Below are 16,671 nucleotides of genomic sequence, written 5' to 3' on the forward strand. Positions count from 1 at the left end.
TAATCTATACTATATAATCTATACTATAATTGTCATACTTAAATACAACACAATTGGTTGTCAATGGCCCATTGACAAAGATTAACCCCATTCTTAACCCCATCACCCTGGAGCTGAAGGGGGAGGTCTTTGTTATGTAGAATAGACTGGCTCAGGCCTTTGAATAGTATAGTATAGTATAGTATAATCTTTATTGTCGTACTGAAATACAACGGAATTGGTTTCAATGGCCCATTGACAAAGGTGGGGGCTATTAAGATTGAGCCTGCTTCCTGCCTAAAAACATGTTTCTCCATTTCGGATCCAGGAAAACATAATATTCTGCTTTTTTTCAATATTTCCCGGGATATTTAATTTTTCTAGGAAGGGTGGGTGGGTTTTTAACTTCCTGCATTCGATTGAAGTGCATAAAAATAGCAAGCATCCATCTCCACGAAAGCAATAAGATTTTGCAGCAATTAACAGCAGCGATAGAAGAAATAAACATTATTCGCCTTTCGCAGTTGCAGAGCCCGATTGCAATGGGCAAATTGGGCGCAATGGAGAAAGGCAATTGAGAGGAAGGCAATCGAGGGGCGGAGGGACATGCAAATGAGAGTGGGGCTCTTCCCACTAGGCGCCGCTGCCCCGCCTATGGGACTTCGTGCCTTTTACACGTCGCCCGTCGCTGCACCAGAGCAAGACGCGGGACTAGTGGGGAGGGAAAAAAGGAACTGCGCCTGCGCTGTGCCCACACTGAAGATGGCGGCGAGCGGCGTCGCGTCCCCGCGCTGAGCGCCACGAGCCCGGCCGCCTGCCCACACTCGGCATGGCAGCCAAGGGGGCCCGGCAGCGGCCTCGATGGGGTGGCGGGGATTCGGCGGCGCCCGCCCGGCAACGAGACGAGGGGCCTCCGCCGGGCGCCGAAGAGAACAAGGCCGAGTAGGGGCCGAGAGCGGGGAGGGACGGTCTGGTTTCTGCCCAGCGGGCGCTCTGGGAGGGCTGGACTACAACTCCCATCACCCCCCGGGGTCTCCAGCCTTCCATTAGAAGGTGGGAGGTACTGAGGGGTGACGGGAGTTGTAGTTTACTGCACTGCCCCCGCCCAGGCTTTGGAAGGGGAGGGGGTTGGTCTTTCGTTGTGCTGTTAATGGGACGAGGGTATTATGGGCTGGCCTGGAGGGGGTAAATGGGGGGGGGATAGTGGCAGAAAGGAAGGACCCCAATATTTGGGGGGGGGGGTTTAGGAGGAATGGGATTGCACCCTTTTAATTCAAATCTAATCCATTCAATGGCCAGCCTTAGAGTGCCCACCCTAGGCACATCAACAACAGGAAAGGTAAAAATTTCTCCCAACCACAAATCATAATTTTGCAAATAATGATGATGATGATATCTAGGACGCTGGCACCAATCCGTATCAGCCATTAGCACTAGTCACTGATATTTCTGATGCATTTTTGAATGTTCAGTTGACTGAGTTTCATGTTTAATGAATAAAGTTGTTGTTGATGATGATGATGATGATGATGATGTACCGGGACTTGCAAATTGAAGTTGAGCGACTGTGGAAAAAGAAATTGTGTGTTGTCCCGATTGTAATTGGAGCCCTTGGAGCAATACCCAAAGGACTACCTCGCTATTTGGAAATTTTAAATTTATCAGAGTTGAACATTCTGATTCTACAAAAAACCACCCTACTTGGAACAGCTTATATCCTCCGATGTTACTTTAACAGTTCCTAGGTCCTTGGTTAGGACTCGAGCTGTTGAAATACCAACCAGCCCCAAAGACTGTGAATCTCACCAAAGATTAACCACATAATAATTTGGAAATTTTAAATTTATCAGACTTGAACATTCTGATTTTACAAAAAACCACCCTACTTGGAACAGCTTATATCCTCCGATGTTACCTTAACAGTTCCTAAGTCCTTGGTTAGGACTCGAGCTGTTGAGCTACCAACCAGCCCCAAAGACTATGAATCTTACCAAAAATTAACCATGTAATAACAACAACAACAACAATAATAATATAGCAACAACAACAACCACCTTAACAGTTCCCGGGTCCTTAATATTTTTAAGAATAATAATTTTAAGAAGGTCCTTGGTTGATACCTAGGACGCTGGCAGCAAACCGTATCAACCATTAGCACCAGTCACTGATATTTGTAATGCATTTTTGAATGTTCAGTATCATATTTAATTAATATATATAATAATAATAATAATAAATACTTTTAATAGGTCTCTTTAACCAGGTTCTCTCCCCTTACAGGGCGAGGGGTTTTGTCTTTATAGAACAGACCAGTTTTAAACCTTGTTTGCAGGTAATATATGATCGATTTGGAACAGGGGGTCTCCAAATTTGACAACTTTACGACTTGTGGACTTCGACTCCCAGGATTCCCCAGGCAGCCATGAATTGGGGGAATTCCGGGAGTTGAAGTCCACAAGTCTTGGAGACCTCTGATTATTTAAAATAATGTAAGGATAAATGAGACTCAGATCCAAGGGAGCATTTTCATCCCATGGTTGGCCTTATATTCCTTCAGAGGGCCCCAAACATGGCGACTTTAAGACTTGTGGACTTCAACTCCCAGAATCCCCCAATTCATGGCTGGCTGAGGAATCTTGGGAGTCGAAGTCCACAAGTCTTAAAAGTTGCCAGGTTTGGGGCCCTCTGTACATCTTAAATGCCCCAACTTGGTCCCATCAGCCTTTCTGGATGCTCCATTGTATCGAAAGCCGGAATAGCGGCCCAAGCCGCCATCATTTCCTCCTCTCTCATTTCTCTCCTCGCTTTCCCTCTTCCTTGATTTACAGGGTTAATAAAAGCCACTTTGCTTTTCTCTTAGATCCTCGGGAAGCAAAGCGGGTCAGGTCTGGGCTCCTGAAGGATCAACAGCTTTCAAGTGTCTAATCTCAGCCAGGTTCTGCGCAGCTCTGCTAAGTAACATCTCCGACTGCGATGAAACCTTTAACTACTGGGAACCTGTGAGTATCGCCCTTGCCTGGGATAATAATACCTCTTCTTAGCTCCCAGGGGAGTGGATGTTTCATCAGCCTCTTTAATCACTTGCTGGATTTAAAGGTCTTGACTTGGTCTCGGCTGAACCTGTTGAAACCAGGTCACGGATCCTGTAGAGCTGTGGCCTCCAACCTTGGCAACTTTAAGACTTGTGGACTTCAACTCCCAGAGTTCCTGCTGGCTGAGGAACTCTGGGAGTTGAAGTCCACAAGTCTTAAAGTTGCCAAGGTTGGAGACCACAGCTGTAGAACAGCAGTCACCAACTGGTCATTCAACCTACAGCCCCGGGACCGGATAGAGCAGCGGTCACCAACTGGTGGTCTGCGAGTAAATTTTGGTGGTCTGCAAGAAAATTATTTGCATTTTTTATATTGCACTAAATCCGGGGTCCTCAAACTACGGCCCCAGGGCCAGATATGTGCAATGAACATTTGAGTTGCTGCAAGGAGTCTCCCCCTTCGGGGTCTTTTTGTGCAGGTCGGAGCAGGGGGAGAAATTAAGACTTGGGGTCTGCTTCAGCCTCCTGTTGTGGGGCTTTGGGTGAAGGCTGGAGGGAAGTACCGCTGGTGGGGAACAGCCGGAGGGCCTCGTTCCAGTGGGACTGCATCATGGCCTGGAACTGGCTGACCATCTAAGCCTGCTGAGCCTTCAGGTGCTGATACCTGGCCTTGCACTCCCGCAGGTCTTCCCTCTGCTTGGAAAGCCCATGCTCCTAGTCCTCAGTGAGGTGTTTCTCCTGAGCCTCCTTCTCGGTCAGGTCCAGTTTGAACTGAGCTGTTTTGCCAACTCTTTCTCCTGGTGGCTGCTTAGCTCCTGCAACTGCTTCCTGTTGGAGCCCTAAGGAGCCTGGGGTGGCAGGCGAGTAGTGGCTGGGAGGGGAGGGGCAAGTAGAGGCCAGTGAGGCATCCCTCGACGTGAGTGACATCACGTTGGCCACTCCCATCCAGTCACATGACCACCTGGCCACACCCACCCAGCCGGTCGTTAGGCGGATCATATTAGTGGTCCATGGGATTTAAAATTATGAATTTAGTGGTCCTTGACATCCGAAAGGCTGGGGATCCCTGCTGTAGAGATTAGTTTCTTATGAAAATCATCCGGGTACCAAAATGCCCCCCATTTTCTTCCTGGATGAGAAGAGAATAGCAATAGCAATAGCAGTTAGACTTATATACCGCTTCATAGAGCTCTCAGCCCTCTCTAAGCGGTTTACAGAGTCAGCATATTGCCCCCAACAACAATCCAGGTCCTCATTTTACCCACCTCGGAAGGATGGAAGGCTGAGTCAACCTTGAGCCGGTGAGATTTGAACAGCCGAACTGCAGTCAGCTGAAGTAGCCTGCAGTGCTGCCTTTAACCACTGCGCCACCTCGGCCCTGTTTTTGGAAATGTTTTCCAAAAACAAAATCCCCCCAAAACGTCCAGTTTCCTTTTGTGTGTGTGTGTGTGTGTGTGAGAGAGAGAGAGAGGGAGGGAGGGAGGGAGGGAGGGAGGGAGAGAGAGAGAGAGAGAGAGAGAGAGAGAGAGAGAGAGAGAGAGAGAGAGAGAGAGAGAGAGAGAGAGAGAGAGAAAGAGAAAGAAAACATCTTTGGGACAACCATGATTTGGATGATTGAGACAGCTGCTGGCTGAGTGCCTAGTATTCTTCCTTGTATGTTGTAGAAAGCAAAATGTTAAACAATTTTTTTGTTGTGAGTTTCTTTTATAGATGCACTACCTCGTTTACGGCAAAGGATTCCAGACGTGGGAATATTCCCCCGTTTATGCCATTCGCTCCTACGCGTACCTGTGGCTCCATGCTCTGCCGGCCCTCTTCCATGCTCGAGTCCTCCAGACGAACAAGGTAACACGAATCGCAGTCACACGACCCCGGGGATGTTGCAAACGTTCGTAAATGCGGGCCAGTCGCACCAAAATGCAGGTCACAAATCCCTTTTTCCAACAATGTCCATCCTGACTTTGAACTCAGGACGCGGTGGCTCAGTGGCTAAGACGCTGAGCTTTGTCGATCAGGAAGGTCGGCAGTTCGGTAGTTCGAATCCCTAGCGCAGCGTAACAGAGTGAGCTCCCGTTATTTTTCCCAGCTTCGGCCAACCTAGCAGTTCGAAAGCATGTAAAAAATGCAAGTAGAAAAATGGGAACCACCTTTGGTGGGAAGGGAACAGCATTCTGTGTGCCTTTGGCATTTAGTCATGCCTGCCACATGACCACGGAGACACCTTCGGACAGCACTGGCTCTTCAGCTTTGAAACGGAGATGAACACCGCCCCCTAAAGTTGGGAACGACTAGCACATATGTGCGAGGGGAACTTTTACGTTTAACTTTGAACGGTTGCTAAATGACCAGTCACAAGTTGAGAACTCCCTGTATGTGTTAACGTTTCTTTCTTAAGCCCGCTCTGTCGTAAGTCCCTTCTCTCTTGCGATTCCTTCTTTTGTGTTCTTGGCCAGCAGGTAGAGCTCTGGTCCCATTTTTAACGTTGTGTGTTGTCGAGCTGGCCTCTCTGCTTCTTTTCCTCTTCGGGGGAAGTTACAGCTTTCTTGGCAACTCCACCATGCCCGGACTGGGGGGCGGGGGAAGTCACATAACGGGAGGGCTGCAGCTCCAAGGCCTCCGATTCTTCTCTTTTGCACCCTGACCAAGAGTGAAATCCTCCCGGTTCGGCCCGGTTCGGCCGAACCGGTAGAGATAGTTGTCCCTGGTTCTGCAATCCGGTAGTAAATAAAAAAAAACTTTCCGAGGATCCATGCAATCATCGGAAGCTGTTTTTCTGCTTTTTAAAGCATTGTATTCCTGCTGGTTCGGGCTGGTTCTTTCTCTTTACTTGCCCCGGCCCTGTGGAATGATCTCCCCGCAGAGATCCGGACCCTTCCCACTCTCTCGGCCTTCTGGAAAGCCATTAAAACCTGGCTGTTCCGGCAGGCCTGGGGCTGTTGACCCCGAAATACGGTCCAGCCCCATTTAGAACGGAGTGCATGGTGTGTTGTATTTTAAATCTATCTCTTCTTTCTCTGTATTTTATTTTTTTGATTTATTTCTGTACTGTAAGCCGCCCAGAGTCCTACAGGATTGGGCGGCATATAAATGCTATTAAACTTGCAAACTTGCAAAATAGGCAGGAAAAAAATGCTTTCAAAGTGAAAAAAAAGTTGGCCACGCCCATCCCAGTCACATGACTCCCCACAAGCCACTCCCACAGAACCAAAAAGATGTAGATTTCCCCACTGACCCTGATCACCTCAACTCAGGTCTAATCGAAACACGATTTTACTCAGCCTAACCGACATACCGAATGGCAAACTGGATCGAGTTGGGAAAACAATGAAAACCTGATTGGTTTTATCATTCTGCACATTTTGCGTGAACACAACCGCTGTCTGTTTCTAGAAATGTTGTAACCGGAACCGTTCCTCCTAGGTCCTCATCTTCTACTTCCTGCGCTGCCTTTTGGCCTTCCTGAGTTGTGTTTGCGAGCTTTATTTTTACAAGTGAGTATCGGTCAGGGCCTCCTCGGTTATCTCTGTGCACAGCATCTCTGCGGGAGGGGCATTTCCCCGTCGGCTATGTAATGTTTTCCTCGTTTAATGACCCTGTAATTCCTTGCGGGGTGGAGTTGGGGCAACTAAATGGAGCTAGCTGAGTGTTGCTTACTGGCCAGATGCCCTTCCCGTCGCCAATGCGGAGTTTTATTCAGCAGATATATTCTCATTGTGTTCAGAGAGAGAAATATCAGCCTCTGTCTAGGATCGAACTCACAGCCTCCTGATTATGAGGCAAGGGCTTCCCTTCTAGGCCACTGCACCCAGGGTGGGTTTCTACCGTGCAACTCAGCTTGGCTGCAGGGCGGGGCAAGCAAGCCAGAAGGAGATATCTAGGACTGGATAGTGGGTGGGCGTGGCCAACCAGTGTTTGGAACTACCGGTTCGGGCAAACCGGTCCAAATCAGCAGCAGCCCACCACTGTAGGTGAACCATCCTTAAATGCTTGGCACCAGAGGTGGTATTCAGCCGGTTCTGACCGGTTCTGGCAAACCGGTAGCGGAAATTTTGAGTAGTTCGGAGAACCGGCAAATGCCACCTGTGGCTGGCCCTGCCCCCATCTATTCTCTGCCTCCTGAGTCCCAGCTGATCGGGAGGGAATGGCCTGCCACGCCCACCATGCCATGCCCACCAAGCCACACCCACAAAACTGGTAGGAAAAAAAATTTGAATCACACCACTGCTTGGCACCACCAGAACAGGCTCTGATTCCCTCCTCTGTTTCCCAGGGCAGTGTGCAAGAAGTTTGGGCTTCATGTGAGCAGGCTCATGCTGGCTTTCTTGATTCTTAGCACCGGGATGTTCTGCTCAGCCTCAGGTAAGTTGAAAACGGAGTCCGGCAGGGACCAATTTTGCAGTTCGATTAAGTACCTCCAGTTTTCAACTTAAGATCGCCTAACAGGGGCTGGAAAAACCCTTAGTTAAGCAGCACAGTCTTTAAGCAAAGCACCACAAGACCGCCTCCAATTCTACAACCTTCTTTGCCACGGTCACTAAGTGAATCAGGTCAGGCATCAAGGCAACCTGAGAGTGCTGAGGGGGGGGGGAGAGGGAATGGATCTGGCAGAGAGAGAGAGACAGAGCAGGGGTGGAGCATGGGGCATCAGATGGAGAGTCAACCGCCCCCAGGTCTGGAGATGGCTGATGAGGAAGAGGAGGAACAGCTGGATGTCTGATGCACGGTTGTGCAAAAGGCAGAGGAGAGGAGAGCAGCGGAAATCTATGGGCCGGTCCTTGGGACAGAAGATCCCTGAGTGCCTGATGTGCAGATGTACAGAAGGCAGAGGAGAGGAGAGCAGCGGAAATCTATGGGCCGGTCCTTGGGACAGAAGATCCTTGAGTGTCTGATGTGCAGATGTACAGAAGGCAGAGGAGAGGAGAGCAGCGGAAATCTATGGGCCGGTCCTTGGGACAGAAGATCCCTGAGTGCCTGATGTGCAGATGTACAGAAGGCAGAGGAGAGGAGAGCAGTGGAAATCTATGGGCCGGTCCTTGGGACAGAAGATCCCTGAGTGCCTGATGTGCAGATGTACAGAAGGCAGAGGAGAGGAGAGCAGCGGAAATCTATGGGCCGGTCCTTGGGACAGAAGACCCCTGAGTGCCTGATGTGCAGATGTACAGAAGGCAGAGGAGAGGAGAGCAGCGGAAATCTATGGGCCGGTCCTTGGGACAGAAGACCCCTGAGTGCCTGATGTACAGAAGGCAGAGGAGAGGAGAGCAGCGGAAATCTATGGGCCGGTCCTTGGGACAGAAGACCCCTGAGTGCCTGATGTACAGAAGGCAGAGAAGAGGAGAGCAGCAGAAATCTATGGGCCGGTCCTTGGGACGGAAGACCCACCCTAGCTCTGGGGATAAAAGGCAGGGGACGGAGATGAATAATTGGTGTAGCAAATAACTATTCATCCTCCTGCCACTGATAGCCTGCACATCCGAATCCTGTCTGGGAATTATCAGAATTCTTGGAATCTACAGCGCAGGTGTGTGTCTGCTGCTGGAAGAAAGCGAGCAACCTCCTAGGACTTCCTTTGCAAGTGTGGGAAGAGAGAGAGAGGCTTTGGGTGTGTTTGGCCATCTCGGGGGGGGAAAGGGAGCGAGCGTCACTTCCCACAGGACGTAGAGACTCCGTAGCCTACTGTGGGAGAGAGCGGCTGCAGGAGCCCCTAAGAAAGAGAGAGTTTCATTAACCGCAAAGAGCTCGTCGGGTTCGGGAGCTGGGTCAGAACACTCTCTTCTGCTTCCTCCTCTTTGCAGCCTTCCTCCCCAGCAGCTTCTGCATGTACTGCACCATCGTAGCCATGACGGGCTGGTACATGGACCGAACATCGTTGGCAGTCCTGGGTGTGGCCGCCGGAGCCATTGTGGGTTGGCCGTTCAGCGCAGCACTGGGGTAAGTGGGAGTCCGAAGGAGGGGGTGGGGGATGTCGGAAGTGTTTCAGGATGGCAAGACGTGAGGTGTTGTTTCTCAACCTCGGCGACTTTAAGGCGGGTGGACTTCAGCTGTGCTGGCGGGGGGTTTCTGGGAATTGAAGCCCACCCATCTGAAAGTTGCCAGGATTGAAAGATTCAACCCCAGGGGGGTCATTTGGGAACTGGGATTCGAAGATGCTTCCCAAACGGCGTCTTTCTAACCAGGTAATATCAACAGTGCTGGGCTTTGCAGAGTGGAAGAGAATTGTGGGGGTCCTTGGTGCTCTCTGAACCTGGTTGTTTTCTTGCAGACGTTTCATGACCCAACTAGGTAACATCATCAGTGATAGAAGGGAGTGGGGGTTTGCTCCATTGATGTACTGGTGGCTGGCTGTGTCAGTGTTGGTGGGAATCACCTTGGTGCTTCCTTGATTAGGCTGTTGGTGTTGTGGCCCGCTGGCGGTCAGCAGAACTGGCAGCAGAGTCAGACAGGGAGGAGTTTGGGGAGGAACATGGGCAGTCCTGGAGATGGAGAGAAGCTCAGAGGAGGGCTCTGCGTCGGAGGCAGAGAGGGAGCCGTCTGGCAGTTCTTAGCTGCCTTCGGAGCTAGACAGCAGTGAGGCAGAAGAACAGCTGGAGCCTGTTCCCAGTGTGCGCATGAGCAGAGCTGCCAGAAGACAAGGACAACTAATAAATCAAAGTCAACTTGGGAGTAAAGCCACACCTTGGAGGTGATTGGCCCCTCCCCATAGGAAACAAAAGAGGAGCGAATGGGGAGGGGGGCTTTTGCAGGAAACCTTTTGTTCATTCGCTCGTTTCAAGAGTGGAAAGTTCTGTTTGTGACTATAAAAGACTCTGTGCCAAATTTTGCCTTGCCCTGCCTTTGGAAACTGGTTATCTGGCAGCTCTCCAGGCGAGATAAGGTTCGTGTGGATAAACACTCCTCTGAAAGACTGTTTGCTAAGCCTGGCTGACTGTGAATGAAAGGAATTCCCAGTCGTGTAAATAAAAGAGGGTTTGCCCGGGACCAAGACTCCGCTTCATGCGTGTTAAGGAAGCCCTGGTTAGAACAGCTGGTTACTCTTTGACTGGGTGTTGGGTATTATGTTGAGCTGCTATAGTTTCCCGCACCTCCCCTCGTAACGTCCGCCTGGGTCTTCCGTTGGGCAGCCTCCCGATTGCCTTTGACTTGCTGGTCCTGAGAAGACGTTGGAAGAGCTTCCTGCAGTGGTCCTTGGTGTCTCTGCTGGTGTTTCTGGTGAGTCTTCCAAGGGCGTCCTGGGGGGAGGAGGGGGCTCTTCTCAACCCTTCGCCCTCGGTGGGCTTCTACATCGCCCTTTGCCCTCGAGGACAACAACCCGTCCTTCCCCCGTCCTTCCCTAATAGCAATAGCAGTTAGACTTATATACCGCTTCATAGGGCTTTCAGCCCTCTCTAAGCGGTTTACAGAGTCAGCATATTGCCCCCACAGTCTGGGTCCTCATTTCACCCAGATAGATAGATAGATGATTGATTGATTGATAGATAGATAGATAGATAGATAGATAGATAGATAGATAGATAGACAGACAGACAGACAGACAGACAGACAGACAGACAGATAGCAGCAATAGCAATAGCAGTTAGACTTATATACCGCTTCATAGGGCTTTCAGCCCTCTCTAAGCGGTTTACAGAGTCAGCATATTGCCCCCACAGTCTGGGTCCTCATTTCACCCAGATAGATAGATAGATGATTGATTGATAGATAGATAGATAGATAGATAGATAGATAGATAGATAGATAGACAGACAGACAGACAGACAGACAGACAGACAGACAGACAGACAGCAATAGCAATAGCAGTTAGACTTATATACCGCTTCATAGGGCTTTCAGCCCTCTCTAAGCGGTTTACAGAGTCAGCATATTGCCCCCACAGTCTGGGTCCTCATTTCACCCAGATAGATAGATAGATGATTGATTGATTGATAGATAGATAGATAGATAGATAGATAGATAGATAGATAGATAGATAGACAGACAGACAGACAGACAGACAGACAGACAGACAGATAGCAGCAATAGCAATAGCAGTTAGACTTATATACCGCTTCATAGGGCTTTCAGCCCTCTCTAAGCGGTTTACAGAGTCAGCATATTGCCCCCACAGTCTGGGTCCTCATTTCACCCAGATAGATAGATAGATGATTGATTGATAGATAGATAGATAGATAGATAGATAGATAGATAGATAGATAGATAGATAGATAGACAGACAGACAGACAGACAGACAGACAGACAGACAGACAGACAGCAATAGCAATAGCAGTTAGACTTATATACCGCTTCATAGGGCTTTCAGCCCTCTCTAAGCGGTTTACAGAGTCAGCATATCGCCCCCAACAACAATCCAGGTCCTCATTTCACCCACCTCGGAAGGATGGAAGGCTTAGTCAACCTTGAGCCGGTGAGATTAGAACCGCTGAAGTGCAGATAACAATCAGCTGAAGTGGCCTGCAGTACTGCACCCTAACCTCTGTGCCACCTCGGCTCTAAGCTAAGTGGCCCTTCTGTCTGAGGTGGCCTTCAGATTGGGTAACAACCAGTTCGCCTAGTGCAGAACCGAAAACGTGAGCGCACGCACGGGCACTTTGCTCGCTCACGGGCAGGCCTTCCGCACTTGCGCGCAGCTTCAAACCCACGGCGATTTCATGCACGCGGCTTCCAGCACACCTTGTCCACACCCGTGGGGAGTAGAGCAGGCGGGGGTGTGGAAATCCCCTGCGTGTGGACGGGGCGAGCGAGCCAGAGAGTGGGACCTATAGGAGGGGATGGCACCAGGGCCAGTGGCGGTCGGACCTATCCGTACGGCAAACCAGTCTGAGTCGGCAGCAGCGCACCTCTGCGTTCCGCCCGGTGTTTTCCAAACGGGCGGGAATCCAAGCGCTGGGCGCGACACGGTCCAAAGCGGAGGACGAAGCTCTGAATGGTGGCTTGTTTCTCGACGAAGGTGCCCATGGTGGCCATCGACAGCTATCACTATGGGAAGCTAGTGGTCGCCCCTCTGAACATCATCTTCTATAACGTCTTCACCCCACACGGGCCGGACCTTTACGGTGAGTCTACCTGCGGGCGGGAGGAAGCGTTTTGGGGGCGGTGGTGGGGTGATCGCACAGTCTTCCTTCCCCCTCCCCGGGTTTCATTTCCCCGCAGAAATAAAACTTGGCTTGTCAGAAGTCAGCTGTGGTTACAAAAGGCCATGACATCAGACAGACAGACAAACTCCCCCATGGGATAGAGGACTTGATGGCTAACGTTTTTGGTGTCGTGAACAAAGCGTGCACATACAAACCCCCAAAATGCAATGGGAGCGCCCGCTGTACATGCAACCCCCTCTTTGCATGTGCCCTGCCCCCGTGCACGCTCCCCCCTCCACACCCATTTTTGGCTTCCAGGTTGGTGTAGGGGTGCAGGAGGGGTGCGTGCATGCCCGTGAACCCCCAAAATGCTATGCAAGTGCCCCCCGCATATGCGGAGCCCCCACATATGTACCCGCCTCCCTGCATGCACCTCTGTGGCAGAGACCCAAAGACCAGCTGGCTGGTGAGGTGCGCACGCATGTGGGGTAGAGCTGCGCTTGGGCTATGGCTGGCGTGCACCGCAGAGAGGGCTCTGAGTGCCACCTGTGGCATGCATGCCATAGATTCGCCATCACGGGGATAGGGCCTCCTGGGAGCTGCTGACTCTTCCTCCTTCCCCTCCTTCCTCGCAGGCACGGAGCCCTGGTCCTTCTACTTCGTCAACGGCTTCCTGAACTTCAACGTGGCTTTCGTCCTGGCCTTGCTGGCCTTGCCCTTGACCTGCCTGATGGAGAGCCTCCTGCAGAAGTTCCGTGGTGAGCCCCGTAGACCTCAACCCCTTGGCTGGTGGGGAAGAGACTCGCCCGGCCTCTTGTCCCTGCCTCCGTAGAGGAAGCATCGGGATGGCCTGCTCTGACCAAAGGCTTCCAAGCACCAAAGACCTTGTTTGACTTCCTGGTTCAGGAAAGAGGCTGCCCCCTCCATCCAAAAAGCCCCCTCCTCCATTTATTTATTCCTAGTTGATAACCCGGCGTAGCCCGGGTATGTGTTTATCCCAATCCTGTATTAGAGGGAGCCCCCTTGTGAAGTACTGCAAAGCCGTTAACATGGCAACGCCACTGTGCTGTACAGTAGAAGTCATTTTAAGGCACAACAGGCTGTATCTTAACGTGAATCCAAAATGCACACTATCACTGTCAAAAGTACTGTGACTTGACAATATAGATAGAATTCAGTCCTTTTCATTTCAGCAGCCCAGGCGTTCCAGAGTTATGCTGGAAGCCACACACACGGATACACACATATCCATTTTTATAGAGAGAGATTATTTATTTTATTCAATTTTTATAAGGCAGCTCCGGCCGGCTTACAGCTTATACAAAGACAAATAGAAAAATGAAGTATTAAGACCATGCAAATAGAAGTTTTACACCTCTACCAAACCCCTCCCCTCCCATGTTTCCTCCTCCTTTCTGCCATTGACCCTCTCCCGGTCTGTCCCTTCTTCCAGTCCAAAACCTTGGCCGCCCCTACTGGCTGACGCTTTCTCCCATGTACGTCTGGATCCTGATTTTCTTCAGCCAGCCCCACAAAGAGGAGCGGTTTCTGTACCCCATCTACCCCCTGATTTGTCTCCTGCGGTGCGGTGGGGCTCTCGGCCCTCCAGGTACGCTTTGGGGGCAGGAGCAATGTGGGGCAGGGGACAAGAGGGATGGGTGGAGGGTTTCCTCCCAGTGGGCCTTACTTTTGAGCAAGGGTCTCCTCCAATGACAACGTTAAGACTTAGGGACTTCAACTCCCAGAATTCCCCAGCACTCATGTTTTTCCTCTCTCCCCCTCTCCCCAGAAATGTTATCACTTCGTCTTCCAACGGTATCGTCTGGAGCATTACACCGTCTCCTCCAACTGGTTGGCGCTGGGCACCGTCCTGGTCTTCGGCCTGCTCTCCTTCTCCCGCTCGGTGGCTTTATTCAGAGGTGGGTTTGGGCAAAGCAAGGGGGGATCCGGGAGTCTACGACCGTTCGCCACAGGAGAAGAGTTACACTAAGATCAAAGAATTGGTGGAATAGACTCATTAAAGAAAGGAGGGAAAAGGAGGGGCGGAATGAAATGGGAACAGCAACATTTTAAAATATTTTTTTTTATTTACCGCAACTCATTAAATAGAATAGTTGAAATTGTTCCTCAGGAGGTTTTCCCACAGCGAGTTGGCCATCATTGAGTTGGCTATGGCTAGTTGGCTGTGATGAGTTGGCCATGGTGAGTTGACCATGAGGAGTTGGCCATGGTGGGTTGGTCATGGTGAGTTGACCATGGTGGGTTGGTCATGGTGAGTTGACCATGGTGGGTTGGCCATGGTGAGTTGACCATGAGGAGTTGGCCATGGTGAGTTGGCCATGGTGGGTTGGTCATGGTGAGTTGGCCATGGTGAGTTGACCATGAGGAATTGGCCATGGTGAGTTGACCATGAGGAGTTGGCCATGGTGGGTTGGTCATGGTGCAAGTTGGCTGTGGAAAGTTGTCCCATTCCCGGGTTCCCATCCTTCCTTGACCGCACAGAGCAGTTAACCAGTAGATCCTCTGCAGGGATCGGTTCCTCTTCCCCGTCCCGTCCCCCTCTTACATCCTGCAGCGATCCACCAGATTACAATCAGGCTTCTCCGGAGTTTAGGCACTGCTTCATCATTCAGCAATGATGATTGAGAAGGATTTTATCTAATGTGGCTTCCTAAGTCTTGATTCCCTTTGCTTTCAGGGGGTCAGGGAGGGAGGCCTATTCTGATCCCACCAAAAGTTCTAAGCTACGTTGAGTCCATAATTTGGAGGGGTGTTTGTGTGTGTTATCATAGATAAGCAGAGTGTTTTTCAGCCTTGGTCACCCAAAGTTGGTGGACTTCAACTGCAAGAATCCCCCAACCAACAAGCTCGAGCAATGGCTTCAGCCTTCTGGCTGGTGCATCCTGGGAATTGAAGTCCACCCATCTTAAAGGGTGGGGAAAAAATTGAGTCAAGACACAGAGCTTGGTCTTCCCCCAGATGTTGTGACGGGATCTCCCTGGACTCCTCAACCAACCTGGGACCTTTGGGGAGTCCTGGGGCTTTCTACCTCAACATATCTGACGGGAGAAGCGTTTGAGGGGGACATTAGCAAATAGAATAGAATTATTTATTGGCCAAGTGTGATTGGACACACAAGTGTTTGTTTTTGGGGTATATGGAATGGAATGGAATAGAAATAGAAATAATAGAAATAGAAATAGAATTGAATTAATAGAGAATACACATAAGAATAGAGTAGAATAGAACATAACAGAATATAATAGAATTCTTTATTGGCCAAGTGTGATTGGACACACAAGGGATTTCTCTTTGGTGTATACAGAATGGAATGAAATAGAAATAGGAATAGAATAGAATAGAATTAATAGAGAATAGAAATAAGAATAGAGTAGAATAGAATAGAATAGAATAGAACAGAACAGAATTCTTTATTGGCCAAGTGTGATTGGAAACACAAGAAATTTGTCTTTGGTGTATACAGAATGGAATGAAATAGGAATAGAATAGAATAGAATTAATAGAGAATAGAAATAAGAATAGAGTAGAGTAGAATAGAATAGAACAGAACAGAATTCTTTATTGGCAAAGTGTGGTTGGACACACAAGGAATTTGTCTTTGGTGTAAATGCTCTCAAGTGTACATAAAAAGACAAGATACATTCGTCAAGAATCATAAGGGACAACACTTAATGATAGTCATAGGGTACAAATAAAGCAATCAGGAAACAATCAATATCGATATAAATCGTAAGGATACAAGCAATAAAGTTACAGTCCTGCAGTCCTAAGTGGGAGGAGATGGGTGATAGGAAGGATGAGAAGACTAATAGTAACAGCATTGCAACCTTAGTGAATAGTTTGACAGTGTTGAGGGAATTATTTGTTTAGCAGAATGATGGTGTTCGGGGAAAAACTGTTCTTTTGTCTAGTTGTCTTGTCAAAGGATTGCCATTTTTTTCAGTAGCTGTTGCCAACTTCTCCTCTTCCCCCCCCCCCAGGTTACCACGGGCCCCTGGACCTTTACCCAGAGTTCCACAGAATTGCCACGGATCCCACAATCCACACTGTGCCTGAAGGCAGGCCGGTCCACATCTGTGTCGGGAAGGAGTGGTACCGGTTTCCCAGCAGCTTCGTCCTCCCGGAGAAGTAAGTTCCTGGTCCAAAATGAAGTTTGATTACTGCCTGGGGGCAAAAGGGGCACCCATCATGCTATAGAAGTAAGGGGACCCTTCCTGGGCCACAAAGCCCGGGGAGGCAGGAAGCGATAGAATCACAAAATCACAGAGCTGGAAGGGACCTTGGAGGTCTTCTATTCCAACTGAGTCGGACAGTGAGGAGGTTGGGGAGGAATCTGGGCCATTCCTGGAGTCTGGGGAAGGCTCTGATGAGGGCTCTGCGTCGGAGGCAGAGAGGGGGCCAGGGCCGTCTGACAGTTATCAGCTGCCTTCGGAGTCGGACATCAGTGGGGCAGACGAACAGCTGGAGCCTGTTCCCAGTGTGCGCATGCGCAGAGCTGCCAGAAGACAGGAACAACTAAGAAAGCAGGATCGACTTAGGAGTAAAGCCACACCTTGGAGGTGATTAACCCC

At 49.9% G+C, this 16,671-nt stretch overlaps 1 protein-coding gene across 1 annotated transcript in view; it reads left to right on the top strand.

The window, feature by feature from the left end:
• Nucleotides 1–686: 686 nt before the first annotated feature.
• ALG9 (ALG9 alpha-1,2-mannosyltransferase) overlaps nt 687–16,671 on the top strand; it is a 23,364-nt gene continuing 7,379 nt past the window's right edge. Inside the window, 13 exon segments of the mRNA XM_087706528.1 lie at nt 687–921; nt 2,840–2,978; nt 4,721–4,855; nt 6,431–6,501; nt 7,281–7,369; nt 8,803–8,938; nt 10,129–10,216; nt 11,953–12,058; nt 12,715–12,837; nt 13,533–13,657; nt 13,659–13,688; nt 13,869–13,998; nt 16,081–16,228. Of these exon segments, the coding sequence (XP_087562654.1) occupies nt 809–921; nt 2,840–2,978; nt 4,721–4,855; nt 6,431–6,501; nt 7,281–7,369; nt 8,803–8,938; nt 10,129–10,216; nt 11,953–12,058; nt 12,715–12,837; nt 13,533–13,657; nt 13,659–13,688; nt 13,869–13,998; nt 16,081–16,228 (1,433 nt within the window). The 5' untranslated portion in view covers nt 687–808.

Source organism: Thamnophis sirtalis, unplaced genomic scaffold (assembly GCF_051295495.1).
Source record: "Thamnophis sirtalis isolate CommonGarterSnake01/CBP01778 unplaced genomic scaffold, rThaSir2_p1.2 scaffold_2, whole genome shotgun sequence".
NCBI classification, from domain to species: Eukaryota; Metazoa; Chordata; class Lepidosauria; order Squamata; family Natricidae; genus Thamnophis; species Thamnophis sirtalis.